The 25,742-nt window shown below is 43.0% G+C and overlaps 1 protein-coding gene across 2 annotated transcripts in view; it reads right to left on the bottom strand.

The window, feature by feature from the left end:
* Positions 1-2,208: 2,208 nt before the first annotated feature.
* Positions 2,209-25,742, bottom strand: part of FANK1 (fibronectin type III and ankyrin repeat domains 1) — a 255,721-nt gene continuing 232,187 nt past the window's right edge. For both annotated transcript variants that reach the window (XM_082269378.1, XM_082269379.1), the window contains 5 exons: positions 20,591-20,756; positions 15,853-15,996; positions 2,855-2,932; positions 2,725-2,769; positions 2,209-2,636 (listed from right to left, as the gene is read on the bottom strand). In XM_082269378.1, the coding sequence (XP_082125504.1) occupies positions 2,580-2,636; positions 2,725-2,769; positions 2,855-2,932; positions 15,853-15,996; positions 20,591-20,756 (490 nt within the window). In that variant the 3' untranslated portion in view covers positions 2,209-2,579. The remainder of the gene's footprint in view (positions 2,637-2,724; positions 2,770-2,854; positions 2,933-15,852; positions 15,997-20,590; positions 20,757-25,742) is intronic.

Here is a 25,742-nt window from a genome sequence, read left to right as displayed (position 1 = left end):
TGGAAAATGTGGAAAGAAAATGAAAACGCATTTTTTTTTTTTTACACAAAGTTGTCAATTTATAGGATATTTCTAACACATAGCATGTACATAGCAAAAATGACACCCCAAAATACATTCTACTACTCCTCCTGAGTATAGCGATACCACATATATGGGACTTTGTCACAGCCACATACAGAGGCCCAACATGCAAGGAGCACCGTCAGGTGTTCTAGGAGCATAAATAACACATATAATTTCATTACAACCAATCACACTTTTGAAAGCCCTGGAGCACCAGGACAATGCAAACCCCCACAAAATGACCCCATTTTGGAAAGCAAACACCCCAACACATAATCTAGGAGGCATGGGCTGCAGATAGGTACTCAGGTACTCTGATGAACTGCAGATAGGTACTCAGGTACACTGATCAGATTCAGAAAGGTACTCGGGTACTCTGATGAGCTTCAGAGAGGTACTTGGGTATTCTTATGGGCTAGAGACTGGTACTCGGGTAATCTGATGGGGTGCAGATAGGTACTCGGCACTCTGGGCCGGAGACAGGTACTCGGGTACTCTGGTGACTGGTACTCGGGTACTCTGATGACAGGTACTCTGGTACTCCGATGACAGGTACTCAAAGTACCCGAATACCTGTCATCAGAGTACCAGAGTACCGGTCTCCAGCCCATCAGAGTACCCGAGTCCCTGTCACCAGCCCATCAGAGTACCCGAGTACCTGTCACCAGCCCATCAGAGTACCCGAGTACCTGTCATCAGAGTACCTGATGGGCTTGTGACAGGTACTTGGGTACTCCGATGACAGGTACTCGAGTACTCCGATGACAGGTACTAAAAGTACCCGAGTACCTGTCATCAGAGTACCCAAGTACCTGTCATCAGAGTACCCAAGTACCTGTCACCAGCCCATCAGAATACCTGAGTACCTGTCACCAGCCCATCAGAGTACCCGAGGAACCTGTCATCAGAGTACCTGATGGGCTGGTGACAGGTACTCGGTACTCTGATGGGCTAGTGACAGGTACTTTGATGGGCTAGTGACAGGTCCTCTTTATTGGGGGGGGCAATCAGTGTATTTTGGGGTGCACTGTAATCGGTAACTAGCTGTTACCGCAATCTCCTCCTCACACAGGATCAGTGTGTGAAGAGGAGAACACGGTGACAGCTAGTTACCGTGTTCTCTGTTGACATTCTGTGACCGGCTGTGATTGACAGCCAGTCACGTGGTAAAGAACCAATTTCATTGGCTCTTTACCTAGATCGGGGATGGGCTCTGTCCGAGGGACGAGCTTCGTCCCCGATCGCCGCGCATTAAGGAGAGAACGAGCGGCTCACACTGGAGCCGCTCATGTGATTGGCTGTGATTGACACAGCCGATCACGTGGTAAACAGCCAATTTCATTGGCTGTTTACCTTGATCGGGGATGGGCTCAGTCCGAGGGACGAGCCTCATCCCTGATCACCATGCTGCGCACCCCCGGGGGAGCGCAGTAGCAGGGAGAGCGGGCCGCCGTCATATGACGTCGGCCTGGATCGAGAGAGCCTTCCTGCCGCTGTCATTTTTCAATGACGCGGTATGGAAGTGGTTAAGGGAGGAATGTGATCAGGTAGGCAAGTTTATTCTATTGAAGAATAGACATTGCATGTCCTTTCTGCAATAAGAGCCTGCCTGTTTGTTTTTGTATGCAGTTCCACCTAAAAAGTAAACAGCGCAGTCTCCAGTCAGTCTTTTAGCTCAGAGAGGAAGAATGCAGGAGCAGGGGAGTGCCTTGTCATCCTAGGCTATGAGGCTGTGTGTTTCTATTGATGCACACATTGTAGGGAGACACAACTCTAGTCCCTGCTTACAAGGGTGACTCCATAAGATGCAGCAAGAGAAAGGAGCTACCATGAAACAGGAAACCTGGGGCAGTAGTCATGGTACCAGCTAAAACTGGAATACAGGCAAGGAATAAAATAGAAAGAAGCTGCAAAATATAACATCGTATTAGGTGATTAAAACAGCTGCTAAAAGTGCCTTAAAAACTGAGGGTTTAATATCACTTTAAGGTATAACTATATTACAACAGAGGATGAAAGGGGCTATAGAGTAACACAATACAAACGTATGATTATCCTTTAATATAAAACATTTCTGTATGTTGACTCTTACTCACATAGTATTGAATTTATTATTAGCTCAGGTACAGTGATTCTATAAATGACGATGCTGTAAAAGTGTGCTCCCCCTCCAGTTCTCTGTATTTTTGTCAAGTACATTTGATCAAATATTTCTGTCTGTTCCAAACACATCAAAAACAGCTAAATCTGGAAAGGGGGTAAACACTTTGTCACAAGGCATTGTGCATATATCTATTCCTACCAGTTTCCTTTGATATATTATAATAAAAAGGATTCAGGACGGCAAGGTAGGTCATGCAACGTAATATGCTTGGATATAGGCAGAATAAGTCATATGGTATGGGGTGTTTTAACTATTGTAAAATACAAAAAAAAATCCATTTTGGGAAAAAAAGAAGATGAGACGTGTGAAGCCAGCGTCGTGGGCACAATGTGTTATTATAGCAGAGGGCTCAGCGAGCAGACAGACGTCTCTCTTCCTTGTTCTTCTCTAATATGAGCACCATGTTCTGTCGGGGAAATGACAGGAAGAGGTAAGGAGCGGGGGCTTCTACAAACGCTGCAAACGTTTTACGAGTGAAATCATCAGCTCTTTACCTGTCTGTCGAAAGCTTTAGCCATTTCTGGGATGCTTATTCCATACTGCATGAGAAAAGAGACAAGCTTATCACATCCTTGCTCTGATAGCTGAGCCCAGAATACCATTCCATCCAGCCGCCTCTAATACCTCATTTGTGATGCTGCAGTCTGCTCCGCTCTCTATTAGTAAACGCACCAAGTCTTCATGGTTATTTAATGCTGCAACCTGCAGTCAGAGAGAAGGAAAATGAATATAAAAAGTTCATATGGAATGATGTACCATTTTTTTTTTTGTTATTTGTGCATTACCAGTAATACCAACACATACATAGCATTGGACCAAGGAGGCAATGCCCCAAGGTTTAATGCATACAAACTGCTAAAAAAAATGTGATGTGCGTAACCATGCAAGTTTACTCTATATTAGTAAAGAGACTGGTTCTATCCACTCTACATATTCATATTTTATATTTTAAAAGGTAACAATAACAAAGGTTTTTTTTTTTTTTTTCTTTTCTTCAACAGAGCAGCTAACAATAGACAGATAAACGTGTGGAAAGGAGCCTGGAGCTCCAACTGCTGGCTTGAAATAAAAATGAAACATGCATTTACAATATTTCACGTTTACCTAATTAAAAAAAAAAATGCAGTATGAAATACAAAGCCACCATACATTCCTTTTAAACACATAAATCGCATATATCATAATGCTTTATGGTGGAAAAAAATAAATAAAAAATAAAGCACATACTTCCTTGATCCCTCACCCCAGTGCTAGATGGCTGCATATCATCATAAGAATGTGATATCACTGTTTACAAGCCGTACTGGTGCACATTATAAGCCATTGCCATCACCCATGCCTGCTACTTGGGCTACTTGTGAATATTGTCATACTGGTGAGGCTCACCCTATTCTTCCCCTCGCTCTCATAAGTCCACCAAATTACTCCCCCTTTCTCCCCATCAGCTTACAAAGCAGGCCCATTGTGCTCCTGATTTGAAACTTTCGAGAAAAAAATGAAAATTTTGTAAATCAGTAATTTTTTTCCTTCACTTATGTGCGCTGATGAGGCTGCACTGATGGGCGCTGATGAGGAGGCACTAATATGCAGCACTGATGGGCACTGATATGCAGCACTGATGAGGAGGCACTGACAGGCATCACTGATGAGGAGGCACTGATTGGCAACACTGGTGGGCACTGGCAGGGATTGCTGATGGGACTGCACTGATTATCAGTGCAGATCCCCCGTCTGGAAAGCCTCTTATCGTCATAGGCTCTTTAAAGCGTTCTGAAATGCAGTGTCTAACGACACACCACACCACCGATCGCCACGCTACGCACCACCAGGGATGCGCAGGAGCAGCTTGGAAGGAAGGTGTTAAATAGAAAAAATCTTACATACACCAAACCAATTACTTACTTGCTATATTCTCAATATGCACTATAAATTAACCTATTCTACCCAAGTACTGTTCCTCCTGTAAAGGAGTCCAGAGTCCCTGGTATATTTAAAGAGAGATTACAGGTATGGATATTTTATTCATAGTTACATTGGTATGTTCTATGACTGGAAGGGGTGGAAAGCATGATGTCACTGCCGGCCTCTCCACCTCGTCCAATCAGAGAATGCTTTGAAGTCACTCAGAAAATGCAAAGCATTCTCTGACTGGTGCCTGTGCTGATCAGTGACTCCCTGCGTTCAGAACGCAGCAGAGCAGCCATTTGGCACAGGACCTGAAAGCAAGTGGAGATTACTGGAGCAGTGGTGTCTTTTTCAGTGATTTCCAGCTTGCATGGTCAGGTTCCATCAGTCAGGTATGGTATATGCACAGTTAGATTGGTTCAAGCTGGACCAATGTAACTATGTTTAAAATATCCATACCTGTAATTCCTGTTTAGCAGTTATCCACTAGAACCAAAACCCTGCTTTATGGGCTACTATGGATCAATACCAAAATATATTTGTTCAATGCCTTTGTGCGCGCTATGAAAAAAATTAACTGTATCCCATACAAAAACCCCCTATTCATACAAAAATCATAAAATCAAAATGGTAAGTTGAAACGTAGAAGACTGCTTTTATATCACTTGCATATCTCATCGCTCCAAAACTGCTGATGTGATCCCTCCGTGGGCTTGCCAGGTGCAGGCTTTTGAAGTCCATTCCTGCTCTGTGGAAACATTGTATAAAGGAAGGCCGCACTCCTATGATTTCACATCGTAGATTAAGTCCAGATGCATGAAACGTGTTAGAGGGGCAGGGATTTGGGTGTAGATTGTCATTTAAATCTTGAAAGATGTGAGGTCATTGGAGTGTGACTTTCCTTTATACAGTAGTAGACTGTTGGATGTCTTCATCCTAGGTAATTGTATAATTTTACAAAACTTTTTTATACATTGCACTTAAACAGTATATACAGTAAAGTAACACTTATTCATAAAGTATAAAGAATAAAATCCTTCAGTGGATGCAAAAAGAGGAAGAAACTCATAGATGAAAGGGATGGTACCATGTACTTCATGCTCTAAGCAGAAGTATGCATAGGCAAACCTAAGTAAACAATTAGACTGTTAGCAACATTATAGATCCGCCTTTTTCAACTCTTTTACCCCACAGGAAAAACAATTTTCAGGTCTTGAGGAACCCTTACTAAAACCAATTTATCAAGGGTCAAAGGGAAAATGCCCCTTATATTGGTAAACAGAAGGATGAATGCAACTCTTACAGTGGTGATCAGAATGCACGCTTACAGTAAGCGAAAAAGATAATTGGTGTCATGCTTCTGGCTTTGCCAAGTGCACCCCAGAACTATGCAGGTGCCATTAAATGGGAGGTCAATCAGCCAAAGCTCAAGGTACCCATATCAACCTCTGAAGAAACAATGGTTGAGAATGACTGCTATAGGTAGCATGTTTGTTAAGAATATGTAAATCATTGTCACTTCGAGATTGACCAGTAATTCCGAATAATGGACTTTACCATTTCCACTCCTTCCTCATACGTACCTAAAAAGCAGACTTCCATGTGTTTCTTCTTTTCTACCTCTACTGTGACTTCCATTATTCAAAAACAACCTACCCATCACTTTAACCTCTGCCAGTGCTCAGTTAACAATTTTTTTTTACTTTATTTCATTGCAGAAAATTTCTTCTCCAATTCCTCTGCATAAACTTTTCTCACGGAGTACAATTTTATTTTAATCTCAGGAACTGTCCCTTCGGGATATTTTTAACCAATTTCTTATAATGACAGCTATTTGCCTGTAAATACCCATCACAATCAGTGGGTTTGAAAAAGATGCTCTCTACAATCTCATTATTTATAATCACAGTCTTTACATCTAAAAAAAATAACTGCAGTTTTACTATAAGTGCAACATTCTCAAGCTTCAATTTCTCATTTTTACCCTGAAAGTTCTTTAAGCTGTCCTTTATGCCTCCCTATACAGTGGGGGAAATAATTAATTGATCCCCTGCAGATTTTGTAAATTTGCCCACTTACAAAGAAATTAAGGGTCTAGACAGAATATCAACCAAAAATCCAGAAAATACACTTGATACAAATGTTATAAATTGAGTTGCAGTTCAGTGAGTAAATTAAGCATTTGATCCCTAAGCAAAACATGACTTCATACTTGGTGGAGAAACACTTGTTGGCAAGCACAGAGGTAAGACGTTTCTTGTAGTTAGTGGCCAGGGTTGCACACATCTCAGGAGGGATTTCGGTCCACTCTTTTTTTTTTTTTTACATCTCTAAATCCTTATGGTTTCTTGGCTGCCTCTTGGAAACTCGGTTTCAGCTGCTTCTTTAAACTTGTAATAGGATTAAGGTTTGGAGACTGGCTAGGCCACTCCATGACCTTAATGTGCTTTTTCTTGAGCCAATCCCTTGTTGCCTTGGCAGTATGTTTTGGGTCATTGACACGCTGGAAGACCCATCTTCAGTGTTCTGGCTGAGGGAAGAAGGTTTTCATGCAAGATCGGCCCCTCAATGCGGCACAATTGGTCTGAACTTTTATCAGAAAAACAGCCCCAAAGCATCATGTTTCCACCTCTGTGCTGAAACTTCGATGTGCAAAGGGAGCTGAAACTTCGAGGTGCCAAGAGACAGCCAAAAAAACTTTAAAGATTTAGAGAAGATCTGTAAATAAGAATGGACCAAAACCCCTCCTGAGATATGTGTAAACTTGGTCACTAACTATAGGAAACATCTTGCCTCTCTGTGCTTGCCAACAAGGTTTTCTCCACCAAGTCATGTTTTGCTTGGGGATCAAATACTTCTTTTACTCATGGAACTGCAGCTTAATTTATAACATTTCATTTTTTTAATGTGTTTTTTATGTATTCTTGGTCGATATACTGTCTTAATAACCTAAAATACATCTATGATAAAAATGATGGAGCCTTCATTTCTTTGTAAGTGGGCAAACTTACAAAATCTGCAGAGGATGGGATAATTATTTTCCCCACTGTATACAGATGGAGTCTGTCCAATAATGTAAAAAAAAAAAAGCCCCCTAGATTTTTGACTTTCTGCATATCCCTTCCCACACACTCATGAACAGGAATGAATACAGCCAGACAATTTTACATCCCATAGCTAAACCTTTTCTCTCCTGAAAATATTGATTTTTAAGGTGTATGTTTAAACCCCTTTTTTCTAGTATGTCCAGCATAATGTCTTCTGTATACAGTTTTCTTGAGCACTTTGTATTTGTTACAAAGTTTCTTACATACAGATCCTGCCAGTAACACTTCCTGTTGCAGTTTGACAATGGTAAAACACTGTTGCATAAAAGCAGAGACCACGGGAGAAAACCATGGATGAGCACACACAGCAAATGTAAACCTCCCAATTTTTTAGGTAAGGTTTCCACCTGTTGGGACAAACATTGATTACTTCCTAGCCTTATTCCATATCTATCCATTATATGATTCATCTAGAAACCTTGAAAAAGCTATATACTAAATAAATAACCTCCGGATTATACATACTGCCAGTGTGTGTATCCAATTATCCATTACCTCCCGTGGCCCATCTTTTATCACTTTTTAGTGTTTCTGGATATCTGTATAGAACCAAACAACATGATATTTAGTCAAGGAGTAACTCTATGACCATCTCCGCTGCAGCTACACACCCCTGAGGAAGCAACGGCGAAACATGTTGGGCGCTGTTTTGTGGATAAAAACCGGTGGTTTATCCGGTCTAGTCATTTAGAGTTACCTATGACATAATATATCTATGGTTTTTTGAATATCTTTATCCAGTATTTTTCTATGTCTTGTCTTTTTTCTTTAAATATTATTTTTGTCGATTTTATTCCTATTTAAATAAAATTTGAATATTTTTATAGTTGATTGATCATTACTGACATCCATTTGGTACCCTTAAAGTCCCCCCTTTTTTCTTCTAAGCCCTCCATACTCCTTGGCCACTATGGTGGCTGCTCGGGATAACACTCTTAAAAGCAGCAGCATTGTCGGGTTGCAACAGGAAGGGCTATTACTGGCAGGATCTTTAGGCTGCCCACACATTACACATTTCTTCTTCAATTTCCTTTTAGATTTACCATCAACTATGTAGTGCAAGGGCCTGCCTGATTGCATACAAATTGAAAGTGTTTAGGTTTAACCTTATATTTTATGGTTTTGGTAAATCTAAAAGGTAAATCTAAAGGAAAATTGAACAAGAAAATTGTATAATGTATGGGCAGCCTTAGGTAATGCACTTCGAAACAGATTCACAAGAAATGATTTGCCTAAAGCCTAAGCGTATTCAAACTTTTTTTTTTTTTTTTTTTAATCAGCGACAGTGCATTTCATCAATGGGAATTGTCCCTTGTGCTGATGGCTGTAGCATTGGTTGAAATCCGAAGCCCTCTGAGCCCACCTTTGCAGTGTTTTTTTGGTGCTACAGATGTAATATAGCTGAGGGACCTGTAAGAGGCACTTGTCAAGAGTACCTGACTATAACCCTCCCCCCCCCCCAGCCCCTCCTCCAATTATAAAAGCTTTACTACAGCTTCTATAAATGAAGAGCTGTATGAATGGAGAAGACAGACCTTTCATTCATTTGCCTGTTCTCCATTCATAAATAGCTTTTCATATAGCACAGGAAGATTACATCTGAGGGGGTAGGGAGGGGTTCAGAGGACTTTTGATTTCAACTAAAGCAAAAGCCATCAGCACAAGGGGCACTTCACATTGATAGAAATTATGGTTCCTTGTGCTAATATATATATATATATATATATATCTATATATATATATATATCTATATATATATATATATATATATATATATATATATATATATATATATATATATATATATTAGCAGGAGTAGGACACTAGACAGAAAAAAGTTCTGGCTACGCCTATGTGCAGTCCCAGAAAGTACACCCTCTCTCTTCCTGCATAGGATGTCAGTTTTAATCTGTCTAGTCAGGAGTAAGGACCTATTTTTCTGCTGAGATCTCTGTTCCTGGCAAAGTTTTTTCTAGATAATTTTTTTTAAGTTAGCTTTTCTTGAGATTTTTTCCTGTGAGATCTACAAGCAACTATGCCGGATCTGGGTGACGTGCTTAATGTATAGATCCAGTGGTCACCCCAGCCGGCCAATGAGCGCGCGCAGACCTTAGCTCCGCGCTGGGTCGGCCGCGACATAGTCCCACTGGACGGGGACTGGCCCTGCGAGTTAAACGTCTCGCCAGGTTGCACACGACCGGGTCTAGGCCCGAGTCACAGCGTTCCTATTTGGCTGGCAGCCCCCACACTTCGGCGGAGAAGGGTTTGTCAGGAGATGGCGCGCGCCTGTTCCAGTATGGGGAGTAAATGTTTCCCTTCTTCCGCTGGCGGATTTCGGGGTGGACGTGGGCCCTTCTCTGGGAGGGTCAGACCCTCAAAATACCCTCTATCTGGTCTCTCTCTGCTGGGGGTCTCCAGTGCGCTTTGCCTGACCTCCGGGGGGCGCTGTAGCGCGGCAGGACGCTTTTTAAAAAAAATAAATACATTTTTCTGTCACTTTTTTTTTATTTTGGATGACGGTTCCCCTGGTGTAACATGGACCCTACGGATCATGTGTCCCCATCTGACCCCCTCAAGGAGGCTGCAGGGCCTTCCGGACCCAAGCTGTCTACAGATGCTATTTTGGCGGTCCTGGAATAGTTTGTTTTCCAGGTGGGGTTGGCCTTTAAAGGGTGAGGTGCTAAGAAACGACCTCCGCCTACCCCTGCATCATCTGCTTCATCTGAGTCGGACTCGTGCCCTGTCTTCTCTGACAGTGAGGATGACGTTTCTACCTCCACTACCGCGCAAGATATGGTGCTGGTGGACGCATTGGTTGTATCTGTGTGAGACCCTGAAATTGGAGGACGCAGCTGCGGCTGCGACTGGGGCGCAGGTTACGTTTGGCACTCACAAGCCATCCAGAGCGGCAAAGGTTGTCACGTGTATTTTGACAACATGCTAAAAAAAAAGAATGGGATCATCCAAAGCATTCACCTAGGGTGCCTAAGCGGATTGCTAGATGCTACCCTTTTTAAGGAGTCCCTGATAAAGAAGTGGACTGTGCCACGTATGGTGGACCCTCCGGTCTCAAGATGGATTAAGGTTACTGTTATCCCAGTGGAGGATTCCCTGTCCTTTAAGGATCCAAGGATTAGGAAGGCGGAGGCTGTGGCCCACAATATGTACTCCCTGGCAGGGCCTGCACTGAGACTGGTGTTTACGGTTGCCCTTGTCAGGCAAACGTTGACTGAATGGGCTAAGTTACCACGACATGACCTGGAGGGGAAACAAGTTCCCTCTGCCTTTGAGGAGCTTTTGGACCAGCTGGTGCAGGGGCTGCAATTTTGTTTGTGATGCCGTGCTGGACACTGCTCCCATATTGGACCGACTGTCATTTTTTGGCAGTGGTCCTCCGGCATATACTTTGGCTGAAGTGCTGTTCTGCTGATCAGACTTCAAGAAGGCCTTGACTGATCTGCCTTTTTAAGGAGATTGCCTGTTTGGAGCTACCCTGGATAACATCATTAAGGGTCTCACAGGGTGGAAGAACACCTTTCTTCCACAAGGCTAACAAGGGTAAAGACCCTCGTCGCAGACAGGGTCCTCCTTTTCAGCACGCAAAACGTTTTTTCGTCCCTCTGGGTCAGTCAATAAGGCAAAGCCCTTCAAGTCTCCCTTGGGTGGTTCCAAGCGACCCTGGTCTGGCAAACAAAAGTCTGCGTTCTCCAGACCTGCGGACAAGTCCTCCTCAGCATGAAGGTGCGCCCTCACCCGTATCTGGGGTGGGGGGAACGTCTTACTGTCTGGTTACAAGATTGAGTTTCGATCCATCCCTCCAGTACGGTTTTTCCCTTCCAATGTGTGACTGTCCCCGGATCGCTTGCTGGCGTTCTCTGGGGCAGTTCAGGACCTGGTTCAACAGAGGGTAATAGTTCCGGTTCCGTGTGCGGAACATTTTCAGGGCTTTTATTCAAACCTGTTCATGGTTCCCAGGAAAGAAGGCAAGGTGCGTCCAATCCTGGACCTGAAAGCACTAATTTGCTTTGTGCGAGTTCAAAAATTCAAGATGGAATCAATTCGCACAGTGGTGGCCTCCCTACATCAGGGGGATTTTCTGGCCTCCATAGACATCAAAGATGCCTACCTTCACATCCCAATCTGTGCAGGACACCAGCGGTTTCTCCGTTTTGCCGTGGGAGAGGATCACTATCAGTTTGTGGCGTTGCCCTTTGGCCCCACCTCTGCTCCTCGGGGCTTCACAAAGGTGTTTGCTCCGATCCTGGTGCTGTTGCGGTAGTGGGGGATAACGTTCCTGGACAATCTGCTTCTCCGTGCGGAGACTCCTACGGTGCTGGAAACAAATATGGAAATCACCATGAGAACTCTGGAGGAGTTCGGGTGGATTCTGAACCTTCAGAAGTCGTCCTTGGTTCCTTCCATGAGACTGGACTACCTAGGCCTGACTTTGGACTCGTCCTCAGCCAGGGTGTTTCTTCCTCCGGAAAAACTCCAAAAACTCCAGACTGCGGTTCAGCTGTTGCTGTCCAGCAAATGGTTGTCCCTTCAGACCTGTACGAGAGTTCTGGGACTGATGGTGTCATCCTTCGAGGCGGTCCCCTTCGCTCAATTAAACACGAAGATCCTCCAGAAGGAAATCCTCCTCAAATGGAAAAAGAATCCAAATTCCCTGGACATTCAGATCCAGCCGAGCCGGGCGATCAAGGAGTTCCCAATCTGGTGGCTTCAGTCCCCAATGCTCAAGCAAGGAAAATCCTTCCTCCCTATATATTTGAAATTTGTCACCACGGATTCAAGTCTGTCCGGATGGGGGGAAGTTCTCGGCAGGTTATCTGCTCAAGGAGTCTGGTCCTTGGAGGAATCCAGGTTGCTGATTAATATTCTGGAGCTGAGAGCGATCTGGCTTTGCCTGCAGGGTTGCCCAGTGCGCATTCAATCGGACAATGCCACGACTGTGGTTTATGTCAGTCACCAGGGGGGCACCAAAAGTGTCCTTGAGGCCTTGGAAGTGGCAGGCATTTTTCGTTGGGCGGAACGCTTTTGTTCCAACTCTCTCCACTGTTCACATTTAAGGAGTGGAAAATTGGCAGGCCAATTACCTTAATCGAGAGGCCTTGGATGCAGGGGAATAGTCCCTCCATCCGGAGGTGTTCCAGCAGTTGTGCTTTCATTGGAGCACTCCAGATGTAGATCTGTTGGCATCTGGGGTCAACAGAAAAGTACAGAGGTTTGTGGCCCGCTCCCGGGTTCCTCTGGCAGACACGCTGGTGGCCCCGTGGGGTCAGTATCAGCTGATGTATACCTTTCCTCCTCAAGTTGCTGCCAAGACTTCTTCGCAGGATCGAGGTGGAAGGGATTCTGGTCATTCTTGTGGCTCTGGACTGGCCTCACCGACCTTGGTACGCTGACCTGGTCAAGCTCGTCACAGACGCTCCTTGAAGACTTCCTCTTAGGGAGGATTTACTGTCTCAAGGGCCAATCTTCCATCCTGGTTTACGTCGCTGGCTTTGATGGCTTGGCTGTTGAAAGCCAGGTGCTGAAGGACAGGGGATTGTCTGCTTCAGTGATTCCCACTCTGCTTAAAGCGAGGAAAGCGACTTCTAGGAAAATTTATCATCGTACGTGGAAGTCGTATATTGCATGGTGTGAGTCTCTTGGGGCTTCCCTCTTGCTCTTACTCGGTGGCTCGGATATTGGCTTTCCTTCAACGGGGAGTTGATCAAAAGGTGGCCTTGGCAATTTTTTTCTAAAGGCCATTGGCCAGCCATTCCCTGGTGCGTAACTTCATCCAGGGGCTGCGACACTTGGTACCTCCGGTGCGACCTCTGTTGCCACCATAGGACCTTAATTTGGTGCTGTTGGTTCTTCATAAACCTCCTTTTGAAAGTATTCGGGAGATTCCCCTGCTTACCTTTTCCCAGAAGGTGGCCTTTTTGGTGGCTATTACTTCTGCGTGCAGGGTGTCGGAACTTGTCCTGTCGTTCTCCCTATCTGGTCGCGGCGTTGTGCTGTCGTTCTCCCTATCTGGTGGTTCACAGGGATAAAGTGGTACTTCGTCCGGATCCATCCTTCCTTTCGAAGGTGGTTTCCAGTTTTTCACTCAAATGAGGACATTGTGTTACCTTCTTTGTGTCCTAAGCCAAAACATCCTAATAAATTCTCACTGCATACTTTGGATGTGGTTCAGGCAATCAGGGTGTACTTGGCGACTACTGAGTCTTTTCGAAAGTCAGATTCGCTCTTTGTACTCACGGATGGTCCAAAGAAAGGGCTGCCTGCGTCTGCTGCGACTATTTTCAGATGGATCAGACAGACAGTTGTGCAGGCTTATTCAATTAAGGGTTTCCCTGTTAAGCCGCATTCTACTCGGGCGATTAGTGCTTCCTGGGCTTTTCGCCATCAGCCATCTGTGGTTCAGGTTTGCAAGGCAGCTACCTGGTCGTCCGTTCACACCTTTACAAAATTTTATAAGGCGGATGTGCTGGCATCTGCTGGTGCCTCTTCCAGCCGCAAAGTTTTGCAGGCTGCTGTTTAGGGGGCTTTTTGGCCTTCCTTGAGGGTATTTACTGTTTGTTTCAGGTGGGCCTCATTTTGTTCTTCTGATGAGTCCTATGTTGCCTGGTTGGTTATATTTAGCCTTGGGGACTTGTTTTCTTCTGCTGTTCCCACCCCTCATTTTATGGCACTGCTTTTGGACGTCCCTACTGATATGCATCAGAGACTGCGTCCATGAATGAACGATAGAGAAAACTGGATTTTTGACTTACCGTAAAATCCTTTTCTCTTAAGTTCATTGACGGACGCAGTACCCGCCCCTCTATTTTGAGTTGGGTTTGTATTACTTCTCTGATACCGCTTTGATACAAAACTGACATCCTATGCAGGCAGAGAGAGGGTGTACCCTCTGGGACTGCCCATAGGCATAGCCAGAACTTTTTTTCTGTCTAGTGTCCTACTCCTGTAGGGGGCAGTATAACCCTACTGATATGCATCAGAGACTCCGTCCATCAATGAACTTAAGAGTACAGGATTTTACGGTAAGTCAAAAATCCAGTTATTTTTTTTGTTTAACTAAACTTAGGCTTTAAAAAAATTGGATAAAGTTAAACCCGGTGCCTCTGCTGTTTTCAATTATAATGTTTCCAGCTCTCTCTGTGGACTTCACAACAGTTTCTTCTATTCTATAAAGATAAGACAAGGGTAGTAGCCCATATCAAGAGTGAGTCTACAGTCACAAGACAACTGTAAAGCTGCACAATGAGGGAGAGTTGTCACTTAGGGCACTTTGTTACTGGATGGACACCAGATAAAAATAAATAAAGGAAACATGAAGGGAAAGAATAACAGCCATCCCATCTAAGTAGATTAGTAAACTGCAATATATTCTATTCTTCCTCTTAGGTTTAGATACACTAACTAAAACGATAGAAATTCAGTATGTGAGAGAAAGCAGAGAACCTTCACTGAGCCTGTTGTATTAGGAAGTGTATTCATTGCGAATGCGCTGTGATGCACACAAACTAGTGCATGCCACATGGCGTATTATTCGCATCTGTGCTCATTGTGGTGCGTTACAATGCACTTGTGCTGCAGTACACTGTGTTAGTACATAGAGGTTCTATTTGGAAATTTGTGTGGTATGATGTAGTGCAATTTGTTCTATGTTGTGTTTGTGGTATTGTGTCCTTAAACATGCTTTCCTAATGTGTTACTGCAATACACTAGTGTGAGCCGGCCTGACCACAGATCATTACGGTCATAAACAAATATCAGGTTGCCCGAGATCAGGTCTTGGAGCTGAGGTCTTCAAACTCTCTAAACTAAGGGCCAGTTTACTGCCCTTCAAACTTTAGGGGGGCTGGACTGCGGCCAGTGGGAGTAGAAAACTCCCTGGCATCGGTGGGAGTAAACCATTCCATAGGTCTGATGGTCAGCGGGAGTAAAAAAAAATACATAATTGGTTTTAGTTAGAGGAATAGTGCCCCATCATTGGTGTCAGTAAGAGGAATAGTGCCTCGTATCAGTGAAAGGTATAGTGCCCCAAGGGCTAGATAAAGGCAAGCAAAGGGCCACATCTGGCCCGCGAGCCGCAGTTTGGGAACCTCTGTCTTAGAAGAACATTCCTAAACATAGACAATACAGGAGATGGGAATTTTAGTTGTAGAGTGCATTTAACAGAAGGTTACATTTTGAGGAAAGCCTCGTTGTTCTCCCTCTGTGAAGCCACAAAAGGAATAGTCAAAGCTGGCATTCAATGTCCCCAACTCTGTTTTTCAAGAAAGTTAATTACAAATACCTGGTGAATTACTAGAATATTTGAAGTTTAAGATTGAATCAGTTCTTTGTAGCCTTCAGTGCTTTTATTATAAGGTGTGATTCCTGTGGAGACACTGTACCATGACTCCTCTACCTGATATCAAGAGTTCAAAATCAGAAGTAAAAAGAAGACTATAAGGTTTCTTGAGAAACTTGAAGCACAATATAAAAGTAAATTAAAAAAAAAAAAAAAGCTCAGTAAAAAGGTCCTTCAGAACTTGGGACAATTCGAATAAAACAAATACTGAAATTTTACTCAGGTTAGTTTGTAGCAATAAATACTATATGATTTACCATCAAGGGGGATTTGCCATCTCTGTCCTTGGCATTGACCTCAGCTCCAGCTCTGATTAAACAGCGTGCAATGTCTGTGTTTCCAGTTACAGCAGAAACTCTCATCAGCGGAGTCCATTGTAAATGCCTGTCTCTGGTATCCACCTAAGAAAAAAAGTATATGCACAATACGTGAGCGTTAAGATTAGGTAATAATAATGATAATAATAATTATAAAAAACAATTCTAGCAGTCTCAGAAAGCTAATACCATGAATGATATGGTTTAAGGGGAATCTACATTATGAATTATGAATCTATATAAAATTAAATTGGAAACAGATAGCTCCTGTAAAAGGATCTTACCGGCCCCAGAAACAATTAATAGAAAATTTGCTCTGTTGCAGAGCAAAGGTACCTAAAGAATCTTAATATTCAACCCTTATATAGTGTTGTCAGATGCTTGGTCCCCTATTACACTCTGTGGTTCCTCCTGTCACCCCCTACCTCCTTACCCATACACAATAATAATGAATAAGTCAGCGGAAGGAGCCACAGAGCTCAGGAGGGGACACGGACATCTGACACAACCCAATGCATAAAGAAAGTATGCCACTGCTCCAGGTGGGTCTGCCACTTAAACCCTCTAAACCTTGCATATATCCAGTTGCCATCTCAGCTCGTCTACCTATGCACATTAGAAAGTGAAAGAAATCCAGACAGCTGCACTCCGGAAAAGCTCATTCGCCTTAAATAAAAAAGTAAAAGCACCATAATACAGCAGAAAAACATGGTGCGGGCAGAGAGAAAGTCAACGCGTTTCACACTATATCAGCACTTACTGATGACTTGCAAAGTCATCAGTAAGCGCTGATATAGCACGAAATGTGTCATCTGTCTCTCTGCCCCCACAGCGTTTTTACATTTTCAATAAAGACGGATGAGCTTTTCGGAGCGTAGCTGTACGGATTCCTTTCACTTTTTACTGTACAACACAACGCATTCTGCATTCACTGTAGTTCTTTAAGGGAGTGAAGAACAGTAGTTCAGGTAGTGGGACAATTATTTATAAAGTCTTTACTTCACAGGGAGATCTTTTATGAAGTTGTTATTCTAGTGACAGATTTACTTTGAAAGAGCACTCCGTAATGTTTTGATGTTAAGATTCTTCATGTGGGTTTGCTCTGTAATAAAGGGAAAATTCTACCAACATGAACCAAGACAGGAACTTTTCTTTTAGCAATGTAAGGTGGAACTCCAGGCCCGTATCTAACAACAGCTGAAATGCGTACAAGCAGAGATGTATACTAACTTAGTAGAACTACTTCACTACTGTACTTAAGTACCGAAAGGTGGTATCTGTACTTTCCTAGAGTAGAATATTTTTCTCCTACTTCCACTTTTACTTCACTACATTTTTTCGATGATTTCAATACTTCTACTCCGATATTTTTTTTTTGTGCTGCATAGTTACTCGTTACTATTATAAAAATTACCACTGCCAGAACAGTAGATGGCAGGTTTCATGAAGCTCAAAACATGTGTATTATCAGCGCATACGAAAATAAATGCTACTGGATGCATAAATAAAAGCTGCATTTGAAATAATAAAAAACAATTTGATGTTCAAACTTTTGACTTCTTTCTTTAATAACTACATAACACAGTACTTGTACTTTTACTTTCAGTACTTGAGTAGCAATTTTTTTTTCAAAACTACTGGTACTTTTACTTTCAGTACTTGAGTAGCAAAATTTAAAAAAAAACTACTTGCAATACTTAAGTACAAAAAATGTTGAATACTTTAGTACTTCTACTCAAGTCACATTTTTATCGAGCACTTCCACTTCTACTCAAGTCACTTTTTGATCGAGCACTTGTACTTTTACTCAAGTATGGGTTTTGAGTACTTTATACAACTCTGCGTACAAGTTTACTGTTTTAACTGTCAAAAAATGTATATTACAGATCTTGTGCTCAAGAAGCCTCTGCCTGTCAGAATTAGATTGGAGTTCAGGTGTCCTCCAAACTCATCACTAACCTGAACCCCAAAATATTTTGGCTGCAAGCTTGAGCTGCAGACTGGATCATTACCCGCCACACAACTGATTGAACTATGGGAGAGGGGAGTAACCCAGCCCGCAGCCCATTGGAGTGCAAAACAAGCAGAAGTTTGGGTTAGAGAGGAGTTCAGGGCATGCCTAAGCTCATCCCTAATCCTAACTAGAGATGTTCATTTCAGGCTAAGGTTAGAACCTAGAAACCAGCTGTCATTCTTGGTACAATGGGCTGTGGGCAGGGGACTTCCTGTTCTGCAGTTGATGTTACAAAGGGGTGGGGATGCTTATGATATCATAGACTGAATAAGGCCACATGGCCATTATAGGTAAATGTATACTCCCCGGACAGAGGTCAGTATGTTGGTACACTGTGCAAACAGGAGGTTACTGGACCAGTAAGTCAAATTGCTTAAATGGGAACCACCCGTCTGGCTGTAGAATATGGAAAATGTGTAAATCACAAATTTGGTTGAACACGATAACAAAATCAATCCCCCAGCAGGAAACGCAGTAAACATGAAATAAATCCTGCACATTCAGCTTTAAATTTAGTGATTTGCCTGGAATTTTCCAATAATAACAATAATGAAAAATTACTATGTGCAGATAACTCATGTTGTAAGTAGATACAGTGCCTTGCGAAAGTATTTGGCCCCCTTGAACTTTGCGACCTTTTGCCACATTTCAGGTTTCAAACATAAAGATATAAAACTGTAATTTTTTGTTAAGAATCAACATGTGGGACACAGTCATGAAGTGGAACGAAATTTATTGGATATTTCAAACTTTGTTAACAAATAAAAAACTGAAAAATTGGGCGTGCAAAATTATTCAGCCCCTTTACTTTCAGTGCAGCAAACTCTCTCCAGAAGTTCAGTGAGGATCTCTGAATGATCCAATGTTGAACTAAATGACTAATGATGATAAATAGAATCCACCTGTGTGTAATCAAGTCTCCGTATAAATGCAACTGCACTGTGATAGTCTCAGAGGTCAGTTTCAAGTGCAGAGAGCATCATGAAGAACAAGGAACACACCAGGCAGGTCCAAGATACTGTTGTGGAGAAGTTTAAAGCCGGATTTGGATACAAAAAGATTTCCCAAGCTTTAAACATCCCAAGGAGCACTGTGCAAGTGATAATATTGAAATGGAAGGAGTATCAGACCACAGCAAATCTACAAAGACCTGGCCGTCCCTCTAAACTTTCAGCTCATACAAGGAGAAGACTGATCAGAGATGCAGCCAAGAGGCCCATGATCACTCTGAACTGCAGAGATCTACAGCTGAGGTGGGAGACTCTGTCCATAGGACAACAATCAGTCGTATACTGCACAAATCTGGCTTTTATGGAAGAGTGGCAAGAAGAAGCCATTTCTTAAAGATATCTATAAAAAGTGTCGTTTAAAGTTTGCCACAAGCCACCTAGGAGACACACCAAACATGTGGAAGAAGGTGCTCTGGTCAGATGAAATGAAACCAAAATCGAACTTTTTGGCAACAATGCAAAACATTAGGTTTGGCATAAAAGCAACACAGCTCATCACCCTGAACACACCATCCCCACTGTCAAACATGGTGGTGGCAGCATCATGGTTTGGGCCTGCTTTACTTCAGCAGGGACAGGAAAGATGGTTAAAATTGATGGAAAGATGGATGGAGCCAAATACAGGACCACTCTGGAAGAAAACCTGATGGAGTCTGCAAAAGACCTGAGACTGGGACGGAGATTTGTCTTCCAACAAATCAATGATCCAAAACATAAAGCAAAATCTACAATGGAATGGTTCACAAATAAACATATCCAGGTGTTAGAATGGCCAAGTCAAAGTCCAGACCTGAATCCAATCGAGAATCTGTGGAAAGAACTGAAAACTTCTGTTCACAAACGCTCTCCATCCAACCTCACTGAGCTCGAGATGTTTTGCAAGGAGGAATGGGCAAAACTTTCAGTCTCTCGATTTGCAAAACTGATAGAGACATACCCCAAGCGACTTACAGCTGTAATCGCAGCAAAAGGTGGCGCTACAGAGTATTAACTTAAGGGGGCTGAATAATTTTGCACGCCCAATTTTTCAGTTTTTTATTTGTTAAAAAAGTTTGAAATATCCAATAAATTTTGTTCCACTTCATGATTGTGTCCCACTTGTTGTTGATTCTTCACAAAAAAATTACAGTTTTATATCTTTATGTTTGAAGCCTGAAATGTGGCAAAAGGTCAAAAAGTTCAAGGGGGCCGGATACTTTCGCAAAGCACTGTAAATACTATAGCTATAGGCACATGACAATGAATGCTTTCTAAAACAAATTAACTTATTTATATAAAATATAGTATTTGTCACTCTTCCATACGTGAATAGGACAGACCACCCAAAACCTATACATCATAAATTCCTACCTGTGGCCTTTTACTGTAGCCATGTAAGGGTGTCCCACCCTAAGATAGTTTTATCTTTTATAAAAATTGAAGGAGAAGAAGTGAAATTCTATGTGGAAGGGAACAGATCTGAGGACTCCCCCAGGGAGAAACTACCACTGGAGTATCTGAGAAATATAGGAAGCCAGTGAAACAATTAAACTCACTGGTGTCTGCCCATAACTAAAATGGCAGATTTATATGCCCAACTCATTAAGAACTGCTCCAGTCTTATGTGACTCCATCTACTCTGAACCAGTACTGCAGAGAGTGGCAGGTATCGTACCTCACAACCATCATTAATCATCCACTGAATGACCTTCACATGACCTCCATCAACTGCCCAATGCATGGCAGTACAGCCACTCTTATCCCGGGTCTCCCATGATGCACCTTGTGTTCTTAGATACTGCACAACATCCAGATGTCCAGAGAAGCACGCCAACATCACACTGCAAAGACATAAAAACTACGAGGTTACAGGTGTTTGTCACCCCCTGTGATGTGGAAACTGACAGTGGCTCACATGACTTACTCCATAATACACATATCTCCAGTAAAAAATTATAGTATTTATCACTATTTATAGTGGATAGATTTCATACAAAGCAGGAGCAATTCAGTCACGTCTAAAAGCAAGTAAAAATCACTTTTTCTCTGCTACAGTTTAAGTAATAATTGAAGGTCTTGTACCTCTCCAGTCAGTGATTGAACAGTTAAAGGGAAGCGTCAGACAGATAAGTTCATCCCTCTGTTCCCCTCTCCTATGTGCATGCTCCTCGTTTGCACATGAGCACTGTAATCCAACTCTCTCCTTATGCTGCTTTTCCCTTTTCCAGTCTAAACCCTGCTGTAAAGGCAGTAAAAGAGCCTGATACCAAGTCAAATTCAGTTGCCTTTACTGTTCACACAATAAAAATATGTTCAATGTTGGGACCCTTACTTTTTAATATCTTTATAAATGATATAGAGTCTGGGATTAAAAGTACAATTTCAGTCTTTGCAGATGACACCAAGCTTTGCAGTGGAAGAACTTCTTTACAGGATGTCTCCAATTTACAATCTGACCTCAATACACTGTTTCATTGGGCAACTATGTGGCAAATGAGGTTTAATGTTGATAAATGTAAAGTTATGCACTTGGGTTCTAAGAATATGCATGCATTATACATACTAGGTGGAGTAGAACTGGGGGAATCCATAGAGGAGAAGGATCTGGGTGTTCTGGTAGATCATAAGCTTAATAATAGCATGCAATGCCAAGCTGCTGTTTCCAAAGCAAGCAAAGTCCTTTCTTGTATTAACAGAGGCATGGACTCCAGAGAGAGAGGTGTAATTTTGCCCCTATACAAATCATTAGTAAGACCTCATCTGGAATATGCAGTTCAGTTTTGGGCACCAGTTCTTAAAAAGGATTTTGGGGAACTGGAGAAAGTGCAGAGAAGGGTAACCAAACTGATAAGAGGCATAGAGGACCTCACAGGGCTTTTTTTCTCAGAGAATAGATGCCGGAACTCCCCCTTTCTGAGTCAATTATTGTCTCAGCCCCCTACCCACCTCCAAGCACTGTTTCTTGATTCCACTCCCCACGCACCTCTCAGTACCGCCCCTTCTAGAGAATACAGAGCCAAGTACCATTTTGTGGTGCTAAGTAATTTGTATGGCAAGAATAGACCCCCCCCCCCAGCAACAATAGATGTCCCTCAGCAACAATAAACCCCTGCAAAAAAATACCACCCCAGCCGAGCAATAGACCTTGAGCACCATGCAACAGATCTCCCAGCAGCAAGCATCAATAGAACCCTCCCTCAATAGCAAAAGACAAGCAACATAAGCACCCCCCCCCCCTCAGCAAACAGAAACAACAGACGTCCTGAGCAAAAATAGATCAACATGCAAAAAATATCCCCTCCAGCAACAATAGATCCCCCAGCAGTGAGCACCGATGGCTCCTCCAGCACACCCCAGCACCCATTGTCATTACATACAGTACTAGAGGTGCCAGAACTGCGTTCCCCCGCGTTCCCGCTGAAAAAAAGCCCTGGGACCTCAGCTATGAGAAAAGATTAGAGGAACTGAATTTATTCTCTCTTGAGAAGAGGAGATTAAGGGGGGATATGATCAACATGTAAAAATACATAAGGGGTCCATATAGTGAACTTGTGTTTGAGTTGTTCACTTTAAGGTCAACACAGAGGACAAGGGGGCACTCTTTACGTCTAGAGGAAAACAGATTTCGTCTCCAAATACGGAAAGGGTTCTTCACCATAAGAGCTGTGAAAATTTAGAATGGACTCCCTCCAGAGGTGGTTATGGCTAGCTCACTAGATTGCTTTAAAAAAGGCCTGGATTCTTTCCTAGGTGTACATAATATAAATGGGTACTAATATTTTTTTTTTAGGTAAAGTTGATCCAGGGAATATCCGATTGCCTCTCGGGGGATCAGGAAGGATTTTTTTCCCCTGCTGTAGCAAATTGGATCATGCTTTGCTGGGGTTTATTTTTGCCTTCCTCTGGATCAACAGCGGGTATAGGATTGTGTATATGGGATTGTATGGTAGGGTTTTCAACACTGTTTTTTTTTATGGTTGAACCGGGTGGACTTGTGTCTTTTTTCAACCTGACTAACTATGTAACTAACTATGTAATTATGTTTAATGATGTATTAGCCCTCATTGGAGAGACTTGTCAAATCGCTGTTTAAAGTGGCGCAACACTTTGAAAAAGTAGTTCCTGCACTACTTGTGGGAGTTAGAAAATCACATAGTATCTGTGGTCAACAGGAAAAGGAATAGTGCCCCATCATTGGTATCAGTGGGAGGAATAGTGACCCATCATTGGTATCATTGGGAGGAATAGTGACCCATCATTGGTATCAGTGGGAGGAATAGAGCCCCATCATTGGTATCAGTGGGAGGAATAGAGCCCCATCATTGGTATCAGTGGGAGGAATAGAGCCCCGTCATTGGTATCAGTGAGAAGAATAGTGCCCCATCATTGGTATCTTTGGGAGAAATAGAGCCCCATCATTGGTATCAGTGGGAGGAATACTGCCCCATCATTGGTATCTTTGGGAGGAATAGTGCTCCATCATTGGTATCAGTGGGAGTAATAGAGCCCCATCATTGGTATCAGTAGAAGGAATAGTGCCCCATCTTTGGTATCAGTGGGAAGAATAGTGTCCCATTGCTATTATCAGCGGGAGGGACAGTGCCCCATCTTTGGTGTCAGCGGAAAGAAGTGTGCCTCATCATTGGTACTTTGGTACTAGTGTGAACAATAGTGCCCCATCATTGGTGTCAGTAGGAGGAATAGTTCCTCATATCAGTGGAAGGAATAGTGCCGCAAGGGTCGGATAATGGCAAACAAAGGGTCACATCTGGCCCACAGGCCACAGTTTGAAGACCATTGTTTTAGCCAACTCGACCGTGGCTTTACAGACTTTTACTTTACAACAGGGTTTTCGTCTTGGGTTTTCGTTTGAGAATATCTCCAGAAGACAAAAGTAACACTACATCCAAGTAATGATATAAAGTATTGATAGGTAAGCACACAAAAATAACATTTGTGGCTGCCATTCTATGCCTGATGGTCAGTTCTGTCATTGTTCTTATTCTGCATTTTAAACTGAACATATATAACTTTTCCTTCCTGTTCACAGTATAAATTCAGCAGCCGATTTGCTGCCAGAAAGCATGAAGAGTTCATCGTACTGAGACAAACAAGTACTGTAGTTTTCTGGATGCTGCTGGAAAAAAGAACAGGTTTACATGAAGGCGAGCGAACATCAGCGGAGCGGAGTTACGTTCCCATGGTCAGGCTCCCTGTCACTTGTTTACTAAACACCTTATGGGAAATAATCTCTGAAGACACATGGCTGGCCATTAAAGTGAGCTAAACACAGTTATGCTGCAGGGGAAACCTGGCTGTCTGTTTTATCTGGAGCACAGTGTTCTGTCTCATTATATTGATGTAGAAAGGTGAAGTGCAGCAATAAACTCTCCGTTATATTGTATCTGCAGAATACCCCAGCATACCTAGCTAAGCGACCTGCAGCTTGTGACAGAGGAAGCTATATTAAAGTGGACCCAGCGTTGGATGGATTTTTTTATTTTCAGTGCATGCATGATAAAAGTATTTTGTAAGTGTAAAACTTTCAGTTATTTAATACCTCTCACAAAGATCCCAGTAATTCCTGAGCATGCCTTTATCTCATTTTCTCTCCAGAAAGACAAAGCAGTTCTTAGCTGTGTTCACAAATGTCTGACACAGAGTAGCCTCTGCTGTAGCTTCTCACGCAGTAACTTGTATAGCACCCTCTAGCTGAGTGCTTGTGTACATAGTTGTTAGTGTAGGAAGATTAGAGCCAGCCAATTCCCAGCAAAATTGCTGGTAGGGGGCAGAGGACCTCATAAGTACTCATGGGTCATGCCAGCAGGGGCAGTCGGTTGGAAGATGGGAGAAGGAGTGCTGAGGAGGCTGTTGGTGGCCCTTGAAGGTGCCCACTAGCCATGGGGGGGTAACCTCAGCCCTGGGGCTCGGGTGCTTCAGGGACCCTCTACAACACACAGAGGAACTCCTTCCTGGAGGCATGAGAGCAAGGAGAGGACAGCAGGAGCAGGTCAGCACATCCAGGATTTCTCCAGAGAAGTCAGCCGGGTGGGCTGGTGAGTAAGCAGTCTGGGAGGACTGTGGAGAAGTAGCCAAGAGGGCTAGTAAGAGGGGCAGCTGCAGCCAGGTGGGCTGGGAGTGCCTGAAGTGGTGGTGCTTGGATTAGTAGCCACAGGAATAGAAGCTGGACACTGACTTTTTGCTACACATTTAAAGGGGCCTCGGGTTCCTGCCTATAACAGACTGTTGCTCTAAGATCTGACTGAGTGCTGTGTTAGGATCATCTTTGTCAAGTGTGCCAGTGGTGTTCGGCAAGCAAGTTAGTGCTGAAGGAAAATTGGGATTTTTGACTTACCGTAAAATCCATTTCTCTGATGTTCATTGACAGACACAACTCCTGATCTTCTTAACCATTGGGTTATACTGCCCCCTATAGGAGTAGGACACGGCAGAAAAAAAGTCTGGCTACACCTATGGGCAGTCCCAGGGGGTATACTCCCTCCTCTCTGCTATAGGTACTCAGTTTTGATACAAGCAGCATCAGAAAAATTACAACTCCACAGAGGGGTGGGCGCTGTGTCCGTTAATGACCATCAGAGAAATGGATTTTACAGTAAGTCACAAATCCCATTTTCTCTTTCGTTCATTGACGGACACAGCTCCTGATCTTCTAAACCATTGGAAGTGTTAGGAGCAGTGTTAAACATGAGGGGTGGGAACAGTGAAAAAGAAATTCCCAAGGCTAACTACAGCCAACCAAGTAAATAGGAGCTCAAATGGAGCTCACCAGAAAAAAACAATACACCCTCAAAGAGGACCAGGTCCTC

The sequence above is a fragment of the Pelophylax lessonae genome (assembly GCF_965119305.1).
Source record: "Pelophylax lessonae genome assembly, chromosome: 9".
NCBI classification, from domain to species: domain Eukaryota; kingdom Metazoa; phylum Chordata; class Amphibia; order Anura; family Ranidae; genus Pelophylax; species Pelophylax lessonae.
Note: the sequence above shows the minus strand (reverse complement) of the source record. Positions and strands in the feature narration are given on the sequence as shown.